This window comes from Lutra lutra, chromosome 6, assembly GCF_902655055.1.
Source record: "Lutra lutra chromosome 6, mLutLut1.2, whole genome shotgun sequence".
Classification (NCBI taxonomy): domain Eukaryota; kingdom Metazoa; phylum Chordata; class Mammalia; order Carnivora; family Mustelidae; genus Lutra; species Lutra lutra.
The window spans coordinates 77,085,364-77,107,012 of record NC_062283.1 but is presented as its reverse complement, the minus strand read 5'-3'; the positions used below and the strand labels follow the sequence as shown (position 1 = coordinate 77,107,012).

Here is a 21,649-nt window from a genome sequence, read left to right as displayed (position 1 = left end):
CCTGACTAGCCCATTTTCCCTATATCCTAACCAGCAATTGGTTTTTATCAAACTCTTTGATCTTGCCATTCTTAAGTGCAAAATACTATCTCATTTTGTTGTTAATTTGTTTCCCTCACTAGTATGAATCATAAGTCCTAATAATGAGTGTGAACTTTTTTTGTATATGTTTTTGGACATTTATTAAACTTAGCATTTTTCCACTGTTTTTTTCTCATTGATTTGAAAAAGTTTCTATATACAAGGATAGTATTTGTTTATGACAAATATGTCATAATATATATTATTATATATCTCATTATATATATTTTTTTCTAAAACTATTTTCCGAAAATATAAATTGTCCTTTACCTTAAAGTTTTTCAGAGATTTTTCACTGAAATGAAATGTCATTTTCTTTTAGAGTTGTATTTCTTGGTGATACCTAAGAAATTTTTTTTATACTAAGGTTACAAAGACATCTGAAAATCTACCCTAATAGATTTAATTTGACTTATACATAGAGACCTTTAATATACCTGGGCTTCATTTTTTATATGATGAGATCATCATATTTAATTTTTAATGGGAAGCCAATCATCCTTGCACATTTACTGAAATGTCCACTCTATCCTCATTGATTTATGTGGCAATCTCCACTATGTCCTAAGACCCTGTACACAACTAGGTCTCACTCTTAGGTCTTTTCTATTCAATTGACTTATTTGTGTACATCTATGAAAATGTTACAGTATTAATTAAAATTTTTTAAAGATTTTATTTATTTCTTTGTTTGTTTATTTAATTATTTATCAGAGAGAGAGAGCACAAGCAAGAGGAATGGCAGTCAGGGGCAGAGGAAGAAGCAGGCTACCTGCTGAGCAAGGACACTGATGTGGGACTCAATCCAAGGATCCTAGGATCATGACCTGAGCCAAAGGCAGATGCTTAACCAACTGAGCCACCCAGGCATACTATAATTAACTTATTTTTAAAACACCTTGATATTTAGGAGGGCAAATTTTCTCTCCCTATTTACTCAAAATTCTTTGTTAATCTCAAAGATTTATTTTCTCTCCTCTCCACTCCTCTCCTCTCCTCTCCTTTCTTTCCTTCTTTCTTTCATTTGAGAGAGAGAGAGAGCCCTAGCTGAGGGGCAGAGGGAGAGGGAGAAGCAGACTCCCCACTGAGCAGGGAGCACAACACAGGGCTGGATCCCAGAACATGGAGATGCTTAAAAGACTGAACAACCATGGCATCCCCAAACCTTTATTTTCAATACAAAAATCTGTTGATATACATTAAATGTATAGGTTAATCAGGAAAACTGACATCTTTAGACATTGCATCTTCCCACTCACTGAGACATATCTCTCCATTCATTCAGATCTTCTTTTATTTCCCCCAATGAATAATATTTTCTGTGTAAAGATCACACATGTCTTTAGATTTACTTCTAGGAACCCGTTTGAATGTAATTTCTGTTTCTCCTTGGTTCTGGCTGGTGAATAGTATACCAAAATTTCTGTAGACTGCTCCTATAGCTAGTGAATCTACAAAACCGTCTTACTGGTTCTAATAGTTCATCTCTGAATTCTCTTGGATATTCTACTTAGGTAATCTTATCCTCTAAAACTAAAGACTATTAAAAAAATAAACAAAGACTACTTATTCTCTTCCTTTCCAAATTATATGTCTGTCTTTCTTCTATTGCATTGGCTAGGGTATCCACAATAAAGCTAAACAGTAACAGTGATAGCAAGAATTTTTATCTTTTTCTGCTTCTAAGATTTCACCAATAAGTCTGATATTTAGTATGAGTTTTTGATGTATTCATAAAAGCCTAATAAACATGTTATTTTTAAATTTGAATAGATGTCATTTTTTCTTCTATAAAAATTATTATATGATTTCTCTCCTTCAAACTAGTAATATTGTAAATAATATGAAATAGATTTGTTGATGTTAAATAAAGCATATCAGTGTTCCTAAGATAAATTCTCCTTGATTGTGATGGAAGAGTGGTTTTTTAAAAAATGCATCTGCTGAATTTTATTTGCTAGCATTTTACTTAGGATTTTAAAAATTAGTATTAATGAGGGAAATGGAACTCCAGTATCGTTTTTCTTGTTTTTGTATTCTGCAAGTCTGCTTTTATGAAACTCATACCAGCTTCATAATATAAACACCTTGTGCAATGTGCAAGCTTTCCCATACACCAACCCATTAAATCTCTTTTCCAAGAGTTATATGGTTACTATATGGCAAAAACTGAAACTCAAAACTTCTAACTCTAAGCCTCTTTTTACTGGTCCAGGAAGTAAGCATTGCATTTGAAAAATGTCCACAAGACACTGGAGGAAAATAATTAATTTTACTAGGAACAAAAGATCACTATTATGCACCTCCCTCCTTACAAAAGTAAAGGTTATCATGGAAGATGAACAAGAACGACCACTATTAGTATTAGTATTTCTTACTGGTCATCTCTGCTCAGGTAAATGTGTGATTGGAAAGAAGGTAGCTGGGATACACTGATGTCTACCTCGAATTAGATGACCTCTAAGGCCCTTTCCAGTACTGAGAGTATAGGATGTGAATCCACTAAACCATTGCCCACGCTCTAAATTTACATTTGTCCCGGCCATATTTCATTTGCTAACTCTGTCTTCTAACTTTTGCACCTTCCTCTCCGTAATAAATGGATGTGACTATTCAGAGCTCTAGCCCAACACTTTGATTATCGTGAAAAGCAAATAACCACCAGAATTGGACAGACTGTAACTCCCAAGACATAAAAACCTTTCAAAGTTAGCGGCTCTAAACCTTTTTTGGGGTAATGGCATAGAAACTCAACAACTGTTATGGAGCTACTCACAACAGAAAGGATTTTGCATGATTTAGGGCATATGACCATTCTGAAGACAATCTATAAATTGGTAAGATTACCAAGTAAAGAACTCCTATTTGGGAGGAACAAGCAGGCTGAAGCGGTGAACAGGAAATGTACAGAAAGCACTTTTTTTTATTCCTTTAAAACAAAGTACTCTTAAAAAGTAGACCTGTGTGACAGTTATATCTACTTCTTCCCTTTTCTCACGGACAGCAACCTGCTAGCCAAGGAAAGATGAATGACTTCCCTTCACAGTTCTTCAGTCTTATTCAAAGGTAACAACTGAGTAATGCAAACCCATTTCCATTCTTATCAGAAACCGAGTAAACTGAGTAAATTACTTTCACATGCTATAATGGTATCAATTTATAACTTTTTTTCCTATATATCAATGATGTATCCAAGGTAACTTGGGAAACAAGTGTTTGTATACCATATAGAAAATTTTTAAAGGTTTTAGAGTGTAGATACATAAGACAATTGTTTGTTTTCAGGTAGGACCTACCATAGCATCATATATAAATACATTATTAGCGATAGTCTACAAGATGATAATGGCTATACATTATTACATAAATGTGTTATTTATACAAAATGCAATGCAGGAATACTTTTTTGGATGGTTGAGGATGGGGTTTAGACTATGGGATTTTTTTCCATAAAATGGGGATTAACCACATTTTTGCAATAGAAAATATTAAAATGTCAATAAAGTAAAACAAGCATTGAAAAATATTTTGTATTACCTTATGAACTAGTTTCTATTTTTCAATAAAATGAGTACTTCTGAGAAAAAAAAATGTTAAAGTGTTGAGATTCCAAAACCAAATCCCTTTCCTAGTTATGGAAGAAAAATACTGAATTCACTTTGAAGTGATTTGATTCTTGAAGATTAATACAGGGGGGAAATAGTTAAATTCTTTTCAAAGAATTGAAATAAAGCATTATAAACTTACTGAATATTCTAAACATAAAATATAAAGTCTAATCTTTAAACTACTTTTTCTCAAATTGTTTTATAAACATTAAAGTACTCCTACACACCACCCACTATGACTATTTACCCTATCTGATTTGAAAATATTTTAAATTTAGTGAAGACTACTACCTCGTAAATTACTTTTATCCAGTGGTAAGAGTTAATGGAAAGACAAATGAAAAACCTGTCATCATGATACAAATGTATAGGGTTTATATTCTTCTAAAATCCAGGCAACCTGTACACAAAAGAAATAGAATCTATTTTAAAGATAAATACTTGAGGTTTTCTCATTTTATTAAATAAAATCACATCGACATCTTCTTACTTCAACTGAAATATTTCTGGTTTTACAATCAATAGTAAAGTGTCATTATAGTAAACACTTCGGGATGCTCTGAAATAAACAAACGAAAGTATAGGCAGAGGGGAACTCAGTTACTCGGCATAAAATCAACAAAGCAAATCTTTGTTTAAGTCATTGCTTTCTCAGTGTACTCTTACTAAAAACAAGGAAAAGGACAGCCACAATCAAAATAAAACAGGCATTGCATGGGTAAGCCCTGACCCTGGCCCTTTCCCATTAAAGGTAGAGGAAGTGGAACTGACACCGAAAGAGAACACTGTTACGAAAACAAGAATTAGAAGAAATGAGCCTGCATAAAAAGATAGGAATTGACTGAGGAAGCACATGACAGTCATTCAAAAACAATTTATAAAAAGTAAGGACAAGACTTAAGTAGAATTACCACAGAATTCTAATAACTTCTTCTTAGAATTAAAGGTTGACCAGTAAGGTCTCTATGATCTGAGGGGAAGTGGAGTCATGAGTTCCTATTTGTTTTAAATAATGATGAAAGCAAACAAATTGAGGAAAGACTAAGAAGGGTAAAGTGCAAAAAATTAGCAGAGGACAACTCAATTTCCTTGATAAATTGATTCTAACAATCAGTAAAATAACAACTATGGACACCTGTTCAAGAGACATTTTCATATTCTTTGATGGGTGACTTTTTACATGGTGTCTTCGGAACCAAACAATTAAGACCAACCAACCAAACACACAAACAAATCCATCCAAGATAGGTAAAATGTGAGAAGGAATCAAGTTGCACAGAGGTTAATGCTGCTTGAAACATAAAGACTGTAGCTGATGCATGGAGTTGTACATCTTGGGGCTTCTGAATAAAAAGGCTACAAGGACAGGCATGACATTTTGTTGTGCCAAAGGCAATGCACTCCCAAACCTTGTGAGAGCAACCCTGAAAAGTGGTAGGACAGGAGACAGAACCATCTCCAATGTTGGCACACTTGTTCAAACCACTATCATCCCTGCTCTGGACTACTGCATTTGCCTCCCATCCACCTCCCTACTGCTCTTGCCGTCCTACCCCTCAAACACAACTCGTTCTCCACATAGAAGCCAGAATATTTTAAAACATTAATTGTCACTTTGCAGTTCTACCAAATGGTCCAGTGACTTACCATCATACTTGGAATAACACACTTATTCCAGAGCAGGGCAACAGAACTCTACATGATCTAGTCGGCCTCCACCTCTGTGAGCCATTTCTAACCGGGCTCCCCTTGGCTCCCTGTTCTTGAAACAGGAGGATGCTGGGACCATCTGTCTATGGCGCTCAGCTCTAGGCTGAGGTCTTTGTGCTGCCGACTCTGCTCATCATTCAGCTCTCATTTCTCCACCTTCTTTGCCATTCTACCCATCCGGGCCTCTCTCTCTAGTCGTGGTGCCTTGCACACCCTCTTTATTTCTATAGGCTTCTTCTGCGTGTATACCCGTGCTTGCTCACTCCACCTTACTTGGAGAGATGCCCTACCCCAACCTCCTTCTCCTCTCCCTATGCCTCAGAAACTATTTTTTAAACAACAGCCAAGTCAAACTTTCTGTATTCCCATAAACACAGCTTTCTCTTCCTAGAACCACTTAAGTCAACAATCAGCATCACACGATTTAGTCATAAACATTCCTTAATCTTTGCCTAGAGAGCTTATTTGTCACCTACTAAATTTCTAAACTTGCCACAAAGAACAGATCACAGACTACTTATGGGGATACACTGTCACTTCTCATAGTGCTTAGCATAGCACTAAGCAGATATTCTATAAATATTTTTCGTAGAGTAAGAGTACTCCAGCTTCCTCCTCCCCTTTGATTCCCTTAAACCCAACTGAATACTAAAGAACAGATCTTTATAGCTTGACCACAGTGAAAGTCTTGGCCAGTGGAAGAGACTTCTCAATATAAACATCTCTGTAACTCACTGATTATCTATTGGAACATGTGCTTTAATTTATTTTTCCAGAGGTGGTAATGACATAAATAGTAATTCTTCCATCTTGTTTCCACCAGTCTTATGTTCAGAAGCAGTCAATTCATGACACGACTGTGCAAAGCTAAGGTAGTTTATGGCACAGATCAGCACAGCATTAGCCATCTTGTGAGTAGGCTGTCTGCTTGGTCTTGGCCTCATTAGCACCCTGAGCAAACCAACAGGGCTCTGTCCAATCCATTTAGATTATAACAAGCCAAAAGGGTATTTGAACAACCTAATCCAAAAGTTCCAAATGAATTTTTTTAGTATCTTCAGTTTGTTTTTTTTAGTTAATGATATAAAACATCTTACTATCAACAATAAAAAATATTAATAATTGTGAAAGGAAATGTTAGGACTAGATTCCCTACTTTTAAAAATCTTCATTCAGCATTTGGTGATATTGTTGCTCTAAGGTCTGTGTTCAATTTGTTTTGATACACTGTCTTAAAGACTGTCAGAACTGAGAAAACATCTCCACACCAGTAAAGAGATGCAAAAAAGTGCAGCGGCCTATACTTACTAAAGCATTATACTTTAATTATAAAGCATTATACTTTATTTTTGTGTCTCATCTACCAATTACACAAAAAATGGTGTTGAAATTCAGCTAATAGATTTATATCTTCCGTAATATCAATTAATTATTCTTAACTAATCAGAAAATGATAGATTTCTAAACAAATAGGTTAAAATCTCTGACACAATTCATTTGGATGATTTTTAACCAGGATAAAAAATCGTTTCCAAGTTTTTAAAGTTTGTAGATATACTTTTCAAAGAAAGAAAAACATATCTGAACAAATAATATTTTTCAAAAATCCTGAAAACTGAAAAAAAGAAGATAAACTATTATTCTTTCAAGTGTTTTCTTTCCCAGCATTCCTTCTAAGCTCTATCTTTTTTTTTTAAGTTTTTTTTTTTTTTTTTTTTTTTTGACAGATCACAAGTAGGCAGAGAGGCAGGCAGAGAGAGACAGGAGGAGGCAGGCTCCCTGCTGAGCAGAGAGCCCGACTCGGGACTCGATCCCAGGACCCTGAGATCATGACCTGAGCTGAAGGCAGAGGCTTTAACCACTGAGCCACCCAGGTTTATTTACTTATTCGAGAGAGAGAGACACAGAGGTAGCGAGAGAGAGAGCAGGAACAGGGAGGTGGAGGAGAAGGAGGAGCAGTCACCCCACTAAGCAGGGAGCCCAATGCAGAGCGATCCCAGCACCCTGGGATCATGACCTGAGCTGAAGGCAGACGCTTAACTGACTGAGCCACCCAGGTGCCCCAAAGCTCTCCCTTCATCTTAAGGGTGAAGCCTCAGTGACTCTTAAGGTGGCATTAAAAACTAACAACTAAAAAGGTAAACCCAAGGGATATCTATTTTGGTTGATTCAAACTATACCTGAAACACATGAATTTACCTGTAAATGACTATACTTAGGTTTTTACAAATCAAGATCAGCAAATAATCCTCTAATGATACATCAAGAAACAACCTTGAGACCTTCACACACACACATGCAATTTTAGCATAAAGGACCCACACACTGGACACAGAGTATTTTTATTCTTAGAAGCCTATTCTTTTCAAAGTGCATCTTTAACAACCACAAGGAGGAAAAATGATAACATAAGAAAATAAACACTTAAGGGTAAAACTAGTTAAAAGCAGGATTAAATGAGAACTCTTGGGATTGCACCTATCATTTCCTACCATGGGCATCTCTGGCTGGAAAATTTTAAAAAACAAAAGCAAACCTACCCTGTACAAAACTATATGAAGAAATTCACTTTCCTCGCCAAGGTCAGATGTTTACATAAAAGAGGTGCACTAAGATCAGGCCATATCAAAATCACTTCTGATTTAATCCGACAGCTCAACTTAGACATGAACTAATTAACCAAACAGGGGACATCCGAAGAAAAAAATGCTATTGTCAAAGGAAACAAAATGCTGGTGAAATATTATGAGCAAGTGTTTTATTTTACCTGCTGTTTTAAATTGTTAAGCAACCAGAGGAAAAGGCTGCAGTGATTTAACTTGCTACATACAACTCAGAGCTAATGAGCTTCAAGAAGTATGGTCCATAATCCTGTGAGGAAATAAGGCAAGAATCAACACCACAAAAAGGGAAGTAATTTGCTAGGTAGCCTATAATTAGCCTCTGAATCTTACAGTAAAGAATATTATTGAGGCAAATAGCTTAGGAAGATTTAAAAAGGGATTAGTATCGCTTCTCGGCCTTTTGGCTAAGATCAAGTGTAAAAAGGGATTAGTCATTCACATGAATGAATAAACCCAGAATTTAGTTACCTGAGCTGGGGGAGGGGAGGAGAGAGGCCCATCACAAAAGCTATCTAACCCCTCTGTTTCAGGGTATGCAGATCCTCATGCCAGAAGAGATTCCTGAGAAAATATATATGCTACTGGAAATTTAGAAATCATTAACCAAATAATAAAATTATCTAATCAAACTAGAATATCACAAACAATAAATATCCAACAGCGGGACAATTTAACAAAGATTAATTAGGGGGCCATCCGGGTGGCTCAGCTGGTTAAGCGTCTGCTTTCAGCTCAGGTCATGATACTGGGGTCCTGAAATTGAGCCCCACCGTCAGCTCAGCGGGGAGGCTGCTTCTCCCTCTTCCTCTGCCTCTCCCCCTCCTTGTGCTCTCTCTCTGTGTCAAATACATAAATTCTTAAAAAAAAAAAAAAAGATGAACTAGGGTGGTCAATTCTAAAGTGTCCTTAGAAATAATATTTATTTGTATAGGAAGAGCCTGATTACAAAAAAATATGTTACATCAATTGTTTTTACACTTAACTTTTTCAAATACTAATTTAACCACTGCTGAAGCTAAAATTTTGATATAATGGATGGGAAGTCATATTATACAGAATAATTTTAACTGGGGTTAATAATCAGAATAACTAGAAGCTGATCCTACCATGAAATAGCTCCATTACAATGGAATTATCTAAAATATTCAATTTTATTATTTAAAAAATATATATTTTATTTATTTATTTGACAGACAGAAATCACAAATAGGCAGAGAGGCAGGCAGTGGACCGGGGGGCCGGGGGGGGAACAGGATCCCCTATGAGCAGACAGCTTGATCTGAGGACCTCGGGATCATGACCTGAGCCAAAGGCAGAGGCTTTAACCCACTGAGCCATCCAGGCGCCCCTAAAATATTTAATTTTAAAGGAGAGTGGCTTCTACACAAATTTTGCTTAAAACTACATAAAGCTTTATTATTAAATTATTCAAGAATAAAGCATGAAAACACAACACCATGACATATTAATCAAATTAATGACATGAGTTGGAAATATTTAATGAAACGAATGATAAGACATTAAATTTAAAAAAAAATAAAATTCAGGTTTAAAACATTTACTACCTAAATTAACAACATGTTTGATTTTCGTCTGAAGCAGTGTGATGATTTAAAAATGTGGCCCCAAATTCTTTGACACTTGCACAAAAAAAGCTTGGGTCTAAATTCTTTCCCCTTGAATCTAGGCAGGCCTGTGACTGCTTTGCCAAGTGACACTGAGTGACGTCCAGAGTTAGCACAGGAAAGATCATGCAGCTTACACCTGGCTGCCTTGAGATGCTGGCTCCATGGGATGCCAGCCTCCGTGTCAGCAGCCTGCTGCCCCGAGTCGAGCACGCTGGCAAGGTGGTGTGTCGCCGCTCTTGTTGACAGCCCCAGCTGAGCTCTCTGACTACGGCCAGGTCCAGCAGCCAGCCACGTGAGTGAGCTGACATCTGACCACGTGAGAAACCCCAAGTGTGAACTGACCAGCTGAGCCCTTCCCAAATTTCTCATGATATGTCATGGTCAAAATAAAATGGTTGTCTTCAGTCCCTAGGTTCTGGAGGAATCTGTTACACAGGGGACACAGGAACCAGAATAGGTTTTATAATTCAGGAAGTGCCTCTCGGCTGGATGGGATGCCAGGATAGACTCTGGCCACAGCATTCCATTACAATCCAAGTTTAAATACACCATGGAACAAGATACCAAAAACTCAGGTTCAAGTACGTACCCTATTTTTCCACCAACCTACACATACTATAATTTACTTCCAATCATTCACTCAGCTTTTTAGCAAATATTTATTGAGCACCTACTCTCTCCTGGGCTATGTGCTAAGTGCTAGTTGTAAACATAGCTTAAAGAATAGGGCGTTGGGGGCCGAAAATTAACCAAACATCAAATCATCACTTACTACACATACAATTACAAAAGGGTTTTTTATAAAAATACAATGGCAGCAGAGGGAAAAGGACTCTAAAAACATTAAGGGCAAACTGATTCAGTCTGATGACTTAAGGAAGGCTGAGCTCTGAAGGACAAGGACAAACTCACTCACCGAGGGAAGGGGAGAAGAGAGCCGGGAGGGAGAAGGCACTGGGGAGCAGAGCGGAGCCCAAACCTCAGCAGCAGTGTTATGAACTGGGATCTTTACAGAGAAGATGTTTTATCCGAGAGAATGAAACATCGAGACTCTCATTTTAAAATATCATTTTAGCTATCCATTGAAATATTTCATATATTGACAACACCAGCCTCCAGTGTATTAATTATTTATGTAGTAAATAAATAAGTCCACTCCACAGATATTCATTTCATGCCTCCATCATGCCAAGAGCTAAGAAACTAATCAGCAAAAAAGACTGTCTCTGCATACACCAAGCTTTACAGCCTAATGGAACACAGAGCAGGAAATGGGCAATTTAAATATAGTGAAATAAGAATCTTACCATAAGTACAGAAGGTTGTGAAATACTGAAAGAATGCTTAATCCAGATATAAGGATTCTGGAAGAATTCCCAAAGGAAGAGATGTCTAAGCTGAGACTAGAAGAATCAGTAAGCGTGAACGAATTGGGGGAACAAGGAAAAAAAGCAGATCCCCCTAAGACAGAATCTCATGTCAGTAAAGGTAAAGTTCATGATTAAGAGAGTCACAGAGAGTTTAAGGAACAAAAAGAAGTTTTACATGGGTGAAGGCTTAGGGGGCAGTGGTAAGCAAGAGTTTGCTCACTCAGGCACCTGGAAACTCTGTCTAGATTCTATTCCAAAAGCAAGAGGCAGACACTGAAAGGCTAACAAGGGGAATGTCAAGACCAATAGAGCATCTAATAAAAAACTCTTTGCCTATACAGTGGGGAATGGATCAGAAACAGTCAAGATTGGAGCACTGGAACCAAGCGAGAAGCTACTTCTGGAATCCAGAACAGAAGAGGTGGAGGCCTCATCAGGGAAATGTCAGGAGAAATGGAAAAAAGTAGGAAAAAGGATAAAATTATTGTTAGAATGTAAAATTGTGAGGACTTGATGATTAATTAAGTGTGAGAGGTATCAGAGAGGAAGAACTCAAGGATGACTCCCAAGTTACTGACCTGGGTACAACTGATGGCAAAGAGGAATCCCAAAGGAGGAGCAGGGCTTCGGGGGTGAAGGAAGGAAGATGAGAAAAGGGAGATTTAGTTTTGAGAAGTTTAAGGTGGCTGTGGGTGGGACATGCAAGTGGAACCATGCAGGAGAGAAGTGGCGATACGATGCTAATGGGGAGACGAGTGATCCGGGCTAGCGAAAAAGATTTGAAAGTCAAGAGCACAGAGGTGTTAATGAAGAGTGGATGAGAAGGGGTAGGATAGGACAAGGCAGACACCTGTGTTAAAAGATGGTAATACAAGAGAAAGCTCAAATGGAAACAAAAGGAATGACCAGGGTGTTCCTAATACACCATAACATAAAGTCCTAAAAATTAAATTGCTGCAAAAAAGAGTAGATTTTTCGGAGGGGGCTCTTGGCGCATATTACCACAGAAACTTAGCACCAATTTATAGTTCAGTTTCAGAGCCAAATGGACCTGAATTTAAATCCCACTTCCACCACTTCTCAGATATGTGATTTAACTTATTCAATCTCTCCAACCTTGAGCTTGACTGTATAGCATTCCACTATCTGCACCATAGAAATGGAGGTACTCCTATTTTCTCAAACCCACTCTAATCAGAAAGCCAACCCCACCAGCACCAACGAAAACAGTACTGTTCATGGTTGCAAATAACCTCCTTGTTGGGGAAATCGACGGTCAACTTCAACCCTCATCCTGCTGAAATTACCAGAAGCATTAGACAAAGATGATTACTCCTTCCTTTTTAAAACACCATATTGGTTTGCTTCTGGGTAACCACTCTACCTTGGTTCTCTTCTTGCCTAACTGGCCCACTTCCTTTTAGATTCCTTCCTGGTTCCTTCACATGTCCGGGGTTCCATATTAGTCTTGTACCCAGACTCAGCCCTTGTGCTTTAGCTACTATCTTTCCCCAGGTGAACTCATCTAGTCTCATGGCTTTAAATACCATCTACATGCCCCAAGTGTTCAACTGTATATCTTTTGTTCAGATCTCTCTTCTGAATGCCAGACACCAAATGCCTACTCAACACCCCTACATGAATGTCTAAACAGCTTTTCAAACTTCACAGGAACTCCTGATTCTCCCTAAATCTAGTCCTCCTACAGTATTCCTCATCGTATTAAATGGCAACCCCATTCTTCTAATTGCTTTGGCCCAAAACCTGAGTCATCTTTGGCTCCTTTTCTCTTATCCCACACTCAATCATCAGCAAATTCTGTCAGCTCTATTTTCACAATATATTCAAAATTCAACCAGCTCAAGCCATAGTCACCTCTATCACCCTACTCTGAATGTTGTATTACTGCCATAGTATTCTGGCTTTTTAACTTCCATTCTTAACTCCTATAGTATATTCCCTATAAGAGTCATAGTAAATCTCTTTTATTTATTTTTTTAACATTTTTTTTTATTTATTTGACAGACAGAAATCACAAGTAGGCAGAGAATCAGGCAGAGAAAGAGAGAGGAGGAAGCAGGCTCTCTGCTGAGCAGAGAGCCCGACGTGGGGCTCGATCCCAGGACCCTGGGATCATGACTTGAGCCTAAGGCAGAGGCTTAACCCACTGAGCCACCCAGATGACCCAGTAAATTTCTTTTAAAGGTTGAATTATATCTTGTTACCTCAAAAATCTTCTTACAGTGCCTTATCTCACTCAAAGGAAACACAAATTCTCTATGGTCCTAAAGCCTTCTCTGATCAGCTTTCCCACGTCTGCTGTTTTCTTCTTATCACTCCCCATCTCATTCCCTATGCTTCAGCCACATGGATCCCTTTCCCATTCTTGGACTACCCCCAAGCATGTGCTGGTCTCTGGAACTTTATACTGGTTCCTCAAATATCCTCATGATTTGTTCCCTTATTGCCATCATAAAGATCTCTACTCAAAGGTCACCTTGTAAAACCCTCCCCGACAGAGTCTGCTTCTCCCTCTGACCTTCTCCTCGCTCATGCTCTCTCTCACTGTCTCTCTCTCAAATAAATAAATAAAAAAAATCTTTAAAACCCTCCCCGACAACTACCCCCCATTGTAAATTTATGAAGAACAACCTTCTCCCCACTATTTATTTTCACCCTCCTATTGTCTCTTTCTCCATAGCCCTTATCTCTTAATATACTAAGTTATTTATTTATTTTATTCTCTATCTCCCTCCAGCCTAGTATATAAAGTCCACGAAGCCAGGGACTTTCTGTTTAGTTCTGTGAACCCCCAAAACCTACAACAGTGCTTGGTATATAGTATTTAATATATAAGTGAATTAAAATTAAATAATAAAATATGTATAAAGTGTTTAAAATATAGATGTTCAAAAAATGGTTGTTCTTATTATTTGTGGAAACTTAAAAATGCCAAGGGTGATTATCCTAAAATTGATGAGGCAAATAGTACTGATAAAGTGGAAAGAGAATGATATACTTCAGGAATTATTTCAGGCTTCATAGATTTTAGTCTGTCAAACCCAAGACACTGAATTTTTATTTTAAAAATTGATTTAATAAATTAGTAAATAATTTTATTAAATTAAATTTTAAATTAAATAAAATAATTTTATTAAATTAAAATCAATAATTGTAATAAATAAATAAAATTTAATAATTTGATTTAGGAAGGTTCATTTAGTTTATCATATGAAAATCATCTGACAAAGTGAATTTGAACAAAATAAATGAACTTTTAAAATATTATAAACTTAAAGATTTGCCATAATGTCATGAATGTTCTAAAACAAACTCAGGAAAATTATGTTTTCTTTTAAGTAAAGATAACATATATTTTGGAAGGAGCAAGCTATTTAACAATATTCTATTTCCAACACTTAGAGCTCTGAGAAATATGTATATTAATAAATAAATAATGGATGAATTTATTACTCTGGAGTCAACATAATAGGAGGAATTATAATGTGTTTACTAAATGCTAAGCCGGTATTCCCAAATTGGTTGAATAAAATCCTCCCCAAAAAGTAAGAAGAGAAAAAGGGACCCACAGTTGTCTGGTAACTTAAAAGCTTACCACCAAATAAAGCTGAGAAAAAACACTGAGCATTATTTAGAAGGCTTTAAGATAGCTCCTTAAGGGAATTTAATGCATTTATAGAGTATCTCATGGTTCTTGGCCTACTGGTACCCAGGAGATGTTTGTTATATGCATAAAGGGTACACTAATACATGAATACATTAATTATAAGAAATTACCACTCAGGGGTCTGTCGGCAGTACCCACAACAGACTCGTAATAAGAAGCTGGGAGCTTAAGTCCTAATGCTCTTCTTTTTCTCTCTCTCACATCAAGAGTAAGGAAGAGCCTTCCTGTATAAAAGCTGAGCTCTTCTCTAGAAAGGAAAAAAAAATATCCCCACTCTAAAGGTTTCAGTTGACGCCTTGGGTAAGTAGTACTATCTGTCATGTCATTTGAGATCTCAGGCTATGGAGTACAATGGCGCGTTCCTCCTCGCAGCCCCATCTGCAGACAGCTGGAAGAGGCGGGAAGGGAAAAAGCCAGGCGGCCCACAGACGAGGTCCCGCTGGTGTGCAGCACAGCCCTTAATAGGAGATTCCTCTGCAGAAGGCAGCCAGTTAAAGTCAGATTTTGAGAGGTAAGAGAAAAAAAGAGACTATTAAAGAGAAATGAAGACATTATGAGAGACATTATTAAAGAGACAGAAGAGTGAAATGAGGGCTTGAGTTAGAGAGGTGTGAAAGCGAATGTTACCGCACCCTTCAAATCTACCTGTGAACACACACACGCAAATTCTGTGCACAAAAGCCTAGGCTGACACAGGCCTTAACCCTCACTTTTCAAATGTGTAGAATGATTTAACAGATTTCAGTCTCATTATTCTTCTTATGTTCAGGACTATCAAAATCACACCTGGTGTGACAGGATCTATAAATTCACCTGTGTGAAGGTGGCTGCATTCAAACTCCATCTTGAGCACGTTACTTTCTAAAAATATACAGGCTGATTTAAGATTTAAAGGCAAAAAAGTAGGTTACACTTGTACCCGTAAAGGTCTGCGTGACTCAGAGTTTAATAATAGGATACATAAGATGTCACCCTTAGGTCACTGATTCTAGGGTGACTATAGTAGACTGCCATTTGAAGACATCACCATCTAGCAGCTGTTTTGTTCACAATCTGTAGAAGAAATGTGTTGCTTGTCTCTATTAATACTCATTTGACAGGTGTATACATTCCAACTCAAATACATCTGCCAATTGGGAGCCCTTTGAAGCTGAGTGATGAAAGCCACGACAGCTGGTACCTTGAGACAGTCCTTAGGATGCCCAATTCTCTCCTACATCTAAAGAGCTAAATATTAATACTTCATATTATAGCAGATTTTCCTGTCTATAACCCAAATCACAAGGGAAAGATATCAATGGAGGATTTCTGAAATAAGCACAATATCATTCTCTGAGACAAAGAAGGCAACAATCTTTCCTCTTAAGAAGATGAGGCAGAGGCCAAACCAGCTGAGAAGGTCAACATTTACAAGAGCTCAGTGACCTGCAGGAGACTACAGACGTCCCTGGGACTCTGCTTTCACCAGAGGTCACGGGGAAATACTTCTAAAATGTATATATTGACAATTTATGTACCCAGGCAATATAAACTAATGTAGCTTCCATAGGTCATGGTGCTCTCGAGCTTCTGAGTCAACACCTATGTAGTGCCAAAGATTATAATTTAGCCGTTTAGACCTTCACCATGGCAAGTGAAAAGTGGATGGTGCATTACTGCACAGTAAAGTCATTCCACTAAGGGGGTTTCCTGCAGCTCATCATGGTGATGGTGGGAGAAAAATTATGTTTTGAAAAATAAGGCTATTATTTCTAAAGCACAGTATGTAAGTATTTAAGTCACGGCTTAATCTACTTTTTCAGTACTGAAATAGTGCCCGCATACACTCATTGGCCTTTGTTACATATTGAGCCCATGGTGGCTCAAGGAAATAAGACATCATCTGAAAATCCGTGTTCTTACCTTCCAAGCTTGTACCTTCCTTCAAAGAACTCAGCATCTCCTTTTAGAAGAACGTTCATTTAACCAGGCTATATCCCAACTCACATTTAGTATGGATTTTTAATGTTTATATAAAATGCCTAATAGAGGCTCTCCTTTATTTTCTTTAATGATGTTAAATAATGTGATATTTGACACGAATTCAAAAAATGGTGGAAAATGTCACTAATAACTTTTTCTTTCAAATACGTCATTTTATCTTAAAAGGTCTTAAGAGCCCTGCAAGTTCAGGCTTCATAGATTTTAGTCTGTCAAACCCAAGAAATCTTATAAAATGAGAAAGCAAGCGCTCACTGTGCCCTTTTGAACTGACTCAGGAAGGCAACAAAACAACTCTATAGTTTGATTTTGTTTTGCTTTAGAGCTGGTATGTCATTGGAGATCATGGCCTGCAACTCTATTTCACTGATGAGGAAATTAAGGCAGAAGAGAGGTTAAGTGACATGGAAACACACACCTTTTGAATTAACGTAGACCAGAAATATTACAACCACGGCCTACATTATTCAACTAACTGGAAAAAAAAAAAAGCCATTTTCATTTAAACTAAAAGTTTGTCTAAAAAAATCTTTTATTCTAAGTTTAATAGTAAACTTAGCTGACCTATTCTTTCTGTCTGCTGTAAGACTTTGTCTTTTGTCTTAAACCTAAGAAGCTCAGAGTAGAATTTAGTGCCCAAGCAGAATACCACTTTCTGGCCATGGTTACCTTACTTGGGATAATCGCATCCTCTCGGTCCCTCAGCTCTCCCTAAATTCAATAACTATTAATTGAGCATCTATGCTCTATGTTCTATGTTCTATGTCCAACAGCATTCTAGGTGCTAAAGATACAGCAGTGAACAAATCCTGTGAAAATTCCTCTCCGGGGAGATAAATTTTTTTAAGTATAACTGAGTGGGTTAACACTATGAAGAAAATAAAAAGCCGAACAGGAGATCAGAGTGTGGAGTGAGGCTACACTTTAAAAGGAGTGGCCAGTGAAGGCCTTTTGGATGACATTTGCATAGAGATCTGAAAGAGAGAAGGGGGAGGAGTGAGCAAGCAAAGGGAAAGGTTTCTAGGGGGATATTCCAGGCACCAGGAACAACAAATACAAGAGCCCTGAGGTAGAAGTATGCCTGGCCTGCCTGACTCATAATTTTCTTATTTATTATTTTAAATAAAGTATGTTTTTTCTTCACTGAAAGTTCTGTCCAATACTGTGGTACATTCATACAGTCATAATTACTACAGACAAGCTTCAGATCCAGTTCTGAGGAAGTTTTTAGTGGTTCTGTATGATACGACACTGCATGCACCCTGCCACCCTTCCACTCCCCATTCCTTCTCTTCTCCATTAGAGATCAAAATATTGACTTCCTAAAACTAACTTAATCTGCTTTGGGGAAAGGGTCCACCTTAATTCAGGAAATCAAACTGCAATGCAGAATACCCCAACCCATAGGACTACCTCCCTTGAACTTCTAAACCCACTGAATTTGTATCCAGCCTTTAAGGATTGCAACTTGTTTACATCTCATTATACGCTACCTTGTATTGTTCCTGTGCACACATCTGTTCTCCCAGTCACTTCCTGGGAGCAGGGCCCATATTTTGGGAATGTATGAATCCCACCACAGGGATCTGTACACGGATGGCACCAATATCTGTTTGCTGATGATGTCATAGAAACTACCACAATGAGAGCAGACATTCCTCCTGTTTTAAGTATCTGTTTGTGGATAAACCATAAAAGAGACACCAGTCTCTTACAGGCGTTTGGATAATCTCAACCATCTTGGCCAAGTTAGTGTTTGTGTAACATTCCATTCTGTCCAAGTTTCCCTTTGCATTTCTGGTTGGGCAGAGCACACACTTTCGGTCTAGACACCAGTACGGATTACCCACCAAACACAGAAGAACTGCACCGTGTGGCATCCTGTTCCGTTCACTTGAGCCAATGTTATTAAACACTCTTAACGGGAAAGGGACTCGACAGAAAACTATCGAACCCCAACCACACTGTCTGGCAAAACAAACACATACATAAGGAACAACTTCTGTGCATCCAAGACACACAAGAGTATTTTTAAAGTATAGAAGCAGTGGCCTGAAGGGTGAGGTAAGACTTCACGGAAAAAAGCTGGCATCTGAACAGCCAGGGTTTTGAAAGACGACTAGGCCTACGACAGTCAAACAGGGGATCAAAGGGCATTCCAGATTGTGCACAACACTGACAGAAACAAAACACACTGCACACTGCTGGAAGAACTCATTCACCATCAGTGAAGGAAAGCTGCTCTGTTGCACTCTTAAGCTTTCCAAGAAAAAAAAACAAGCTTTCCAATAGGGAGCTGAGGAAGAAAGTTCCACCAGGGCTTTTTTTGTTAAACCTCTTAGCCTTGCCTTGCTTTGTTTTGCTCTGTTTTGTTCCCTCTTAAAGAAATAAAGTACTGTGGTGGCATAAAACTTCAGTGAGGAGAAGCACTTCAGCTTTACAGCAGAATAAGAAAACTTCTAAGTGGGCAAGGGCCAAGGAGTGAATAAATGAATGAATGAATAAGTGAATGAACGAAAACATAAATAAATTTTTTTTGAATATATAAATAGAGCAAAACTAAAAATTCAGTCCTCGAGGACCTGAAATATTAATTCCAACCCTTCTCTTCACCCACTCGATAGGTAATTACAGTATTTGGTGCCCACTATTTGTTAGTTTCTGGAAGACCAGGCCCACAAGGCACTCTCATTGCCCTCCTTTTTGAGGGAGCTCTTGCTTGCAGTTTAGTCAAAGAAAGAAGCAGAGGACAATACATTGTAGCCGGTTCCCTCCACCAAAGCCCAAAGCTCATGCAGAGTTAAATTCCAATTAAGTGAGACAGTGAGGTCAACACAAATAATATAACAACTATGAGATGTGAGAAGCTGTCTGACAGTGGTCCTTGATAAGGTTGTCCCATCACCTCTTCCTGTGAGCTGGGAGCAGGCATTTGAAACGCTGAACCAGGGGGACAGAAGAAGGGACAGAAGGGGGAAAGTTACCTGGGAGCTCAGGTAGACTTTGAGGCACTCCTCACACACGGCCTTCTTGCAGCAGGGCAAGGGCTTGATGGGTTTGTCTTCCAGGCACACCCGGCACATCAGCACCATGAGGGGCACGTAGGGATCCCCTACCCCACCCAGGTCAGAGTAGGGTGGAGCTCCCAAGAGGCTGGGCACGGAGAACGGCTCGGGCGCCAGGTAGAACTCCAGCTCGATGCTGCCGCCGTCGGGGGTCAGAGGGTCTGTGGGGAGGGACAGCCGGGGGCTGGGGAAAGAGGAGGGGGTGCTGGGAGCGTTCGTCACCGGCGGAGCCCGAGGTGTAGACGCGGGCGGCGAAAGCTGCTCCGCGATGGGGGCCTCGGGCAGGTCATTCTCCACGCAGAACACGGAGCAAAAAACTTGTCTCTTGCCGGGGATTGGGCGCCGCTGACCCAGCACGTCCAGGACCAGTCCGTCCGCGGCCCCGACGCGGGTCCTGGGCTCCCGCTCCTCGCCTGGGGGCGCGTCCCGCTGTTCATCCCCTCCCTCGTTTCGGTCCCCAGCTTCCTCCTCCTCTTCTAGCTGCTGTTGCAAAGTCTGGGGGTTGAGGGGCCCGGTAAGTGTCAGTCCCGCGGGCTGCCCGGGCGCTCGGCTCCTCCTCCCGTCCGGGCCCCACCGGGGGCTCTCGGGCTCCGGGGCGCTCGTGTCCGCGCAGCCCGAGTCGCTTCCGCAGCCACCGCCGCTCGGCTCCGCGGAGGCGGCGTGCGGCCCGGACTCCCCGGCGCTGTCCCCCCGCGGCCTCGGGGGCTCGGGGTGGCCTGTGGCGCCGCCAGCGGGGGCCCGCGCCTCTTGTGGCCCGCCGCCGCTCACCGTGCTCTGCTCCTCGCCCATCGCCGCCCGCGGCCCGCGCCGCCGCTGCCCATCCAGCCGCCGGGACCCCCACCCGGAGCCGGCGGGCAGCGGGGGCAGCGGCTCGGCTCGACTCGCGGCTCCGCTTCTGCTTCCGGGTCCCTCCTCCGGGGCTGGGACTCCCCGAGCTCCCTCCGGGGAGCCCGTGCTCCCGGGCCGCGGCAGGCGGAGAGCCCGGCCCGCTCCGCTGCTCCTCCTCCTTGTCCTCCGGCGCGGCCGGGGACCGCCTCTGGGGCGCCGAGGGCCGCTCGCTCCGGGCGCCGGCGCGCCCGCCCCTCATGCAGGTCGGGGCGGTGCCGGGGCCCCCGCGTGCCTCCGGGCGGGGCAGAGGGTCCGGGGAAGGGAGGCGGCCGTCAGTCCCGCGCCATCGCCGGTCCCAGCTGCGGGCCGCGCGGGACGGGCGGCCGGAGGGCGCTGGTCGAAGGGTCCAGGGGCCTGTGGCGCCGCTGCGGCGCGCACCGGGAGGTGCAGCCGGAGCGCGAGCGAGCCACGGCGGCCGCTGGAGGAGAGGCCGGAGCAGGCGACCTCCCTCTGCTCCTGCTTCACCTAGAGCCCTCCTCGCTGCCCCTCACCCCACCCCCTTGGCGCACACCTCCCCACACGTACACACACGCGCGCAGACACCCGCGCACTCACTCACACGCACACCCGAGTGGGTGTGATCTAAGAGCCGAGATGCACTCTCGCGCCCGGAGTTCACACTCGGCCTCCACAAAACCCTTCAGGCTACGCACCAAGTAGAACTTCGTACAAAATCACCGTATACTCAGAGCAGAAACTAGAAAACACCGGCCACTTAAGATTGTGGTTTCTCTTGGATCCATCGAATTTTAAATCCTCCAGAGAGGGAGTTCAAAGAAATAACGCCAGGAATTGTTCGTTAAAAGTGTTGCATGTACTAACTCTGTTTTCTGCCTTTAGGGGTAGGAAGTATCTTTGGAACTCACAAATAAGCCAAACGTACTTTTAACCTACTCCTCCAACTGAAGTCCTTTTGAGGTCTGACAAATAACTAATTTAAGATTTATCTTGTTCCCTCCTCTTAAGTGCTCTCTTAGGAACTTTTATTTTTAACCCTTTAAATAATA

The 21,649-nt window shown here is 40.5% G+C and overlaps 1 protein-coding gene across 1 annotated transcript in view; it reads right to left on the bottom strand.

Annotated features, from left to right (window-relative positions):
• The window catches only part of RNF217 (ring finger protein 217), a 142,252-nt gene extending 121,559 nt beyond the window's left edge, over positions 1-20,693 (bottom strand). Inside the window, exon 1 of the mRNA XM_047733357.1 lies at positions 19,674-20,693. Within this exon, the coding sequence (XP_047589313.1) occupies positions 19,674-20,543 (870 nt within the window). The 5' untranslated portion in view covers positions 20,544-20,693. The remainder of the gene's footprint in view (positions 1-19,673) is intronic.
• Between the last annotated feature and the right edge of the window lie 956 nt (positions 20,694-21,649).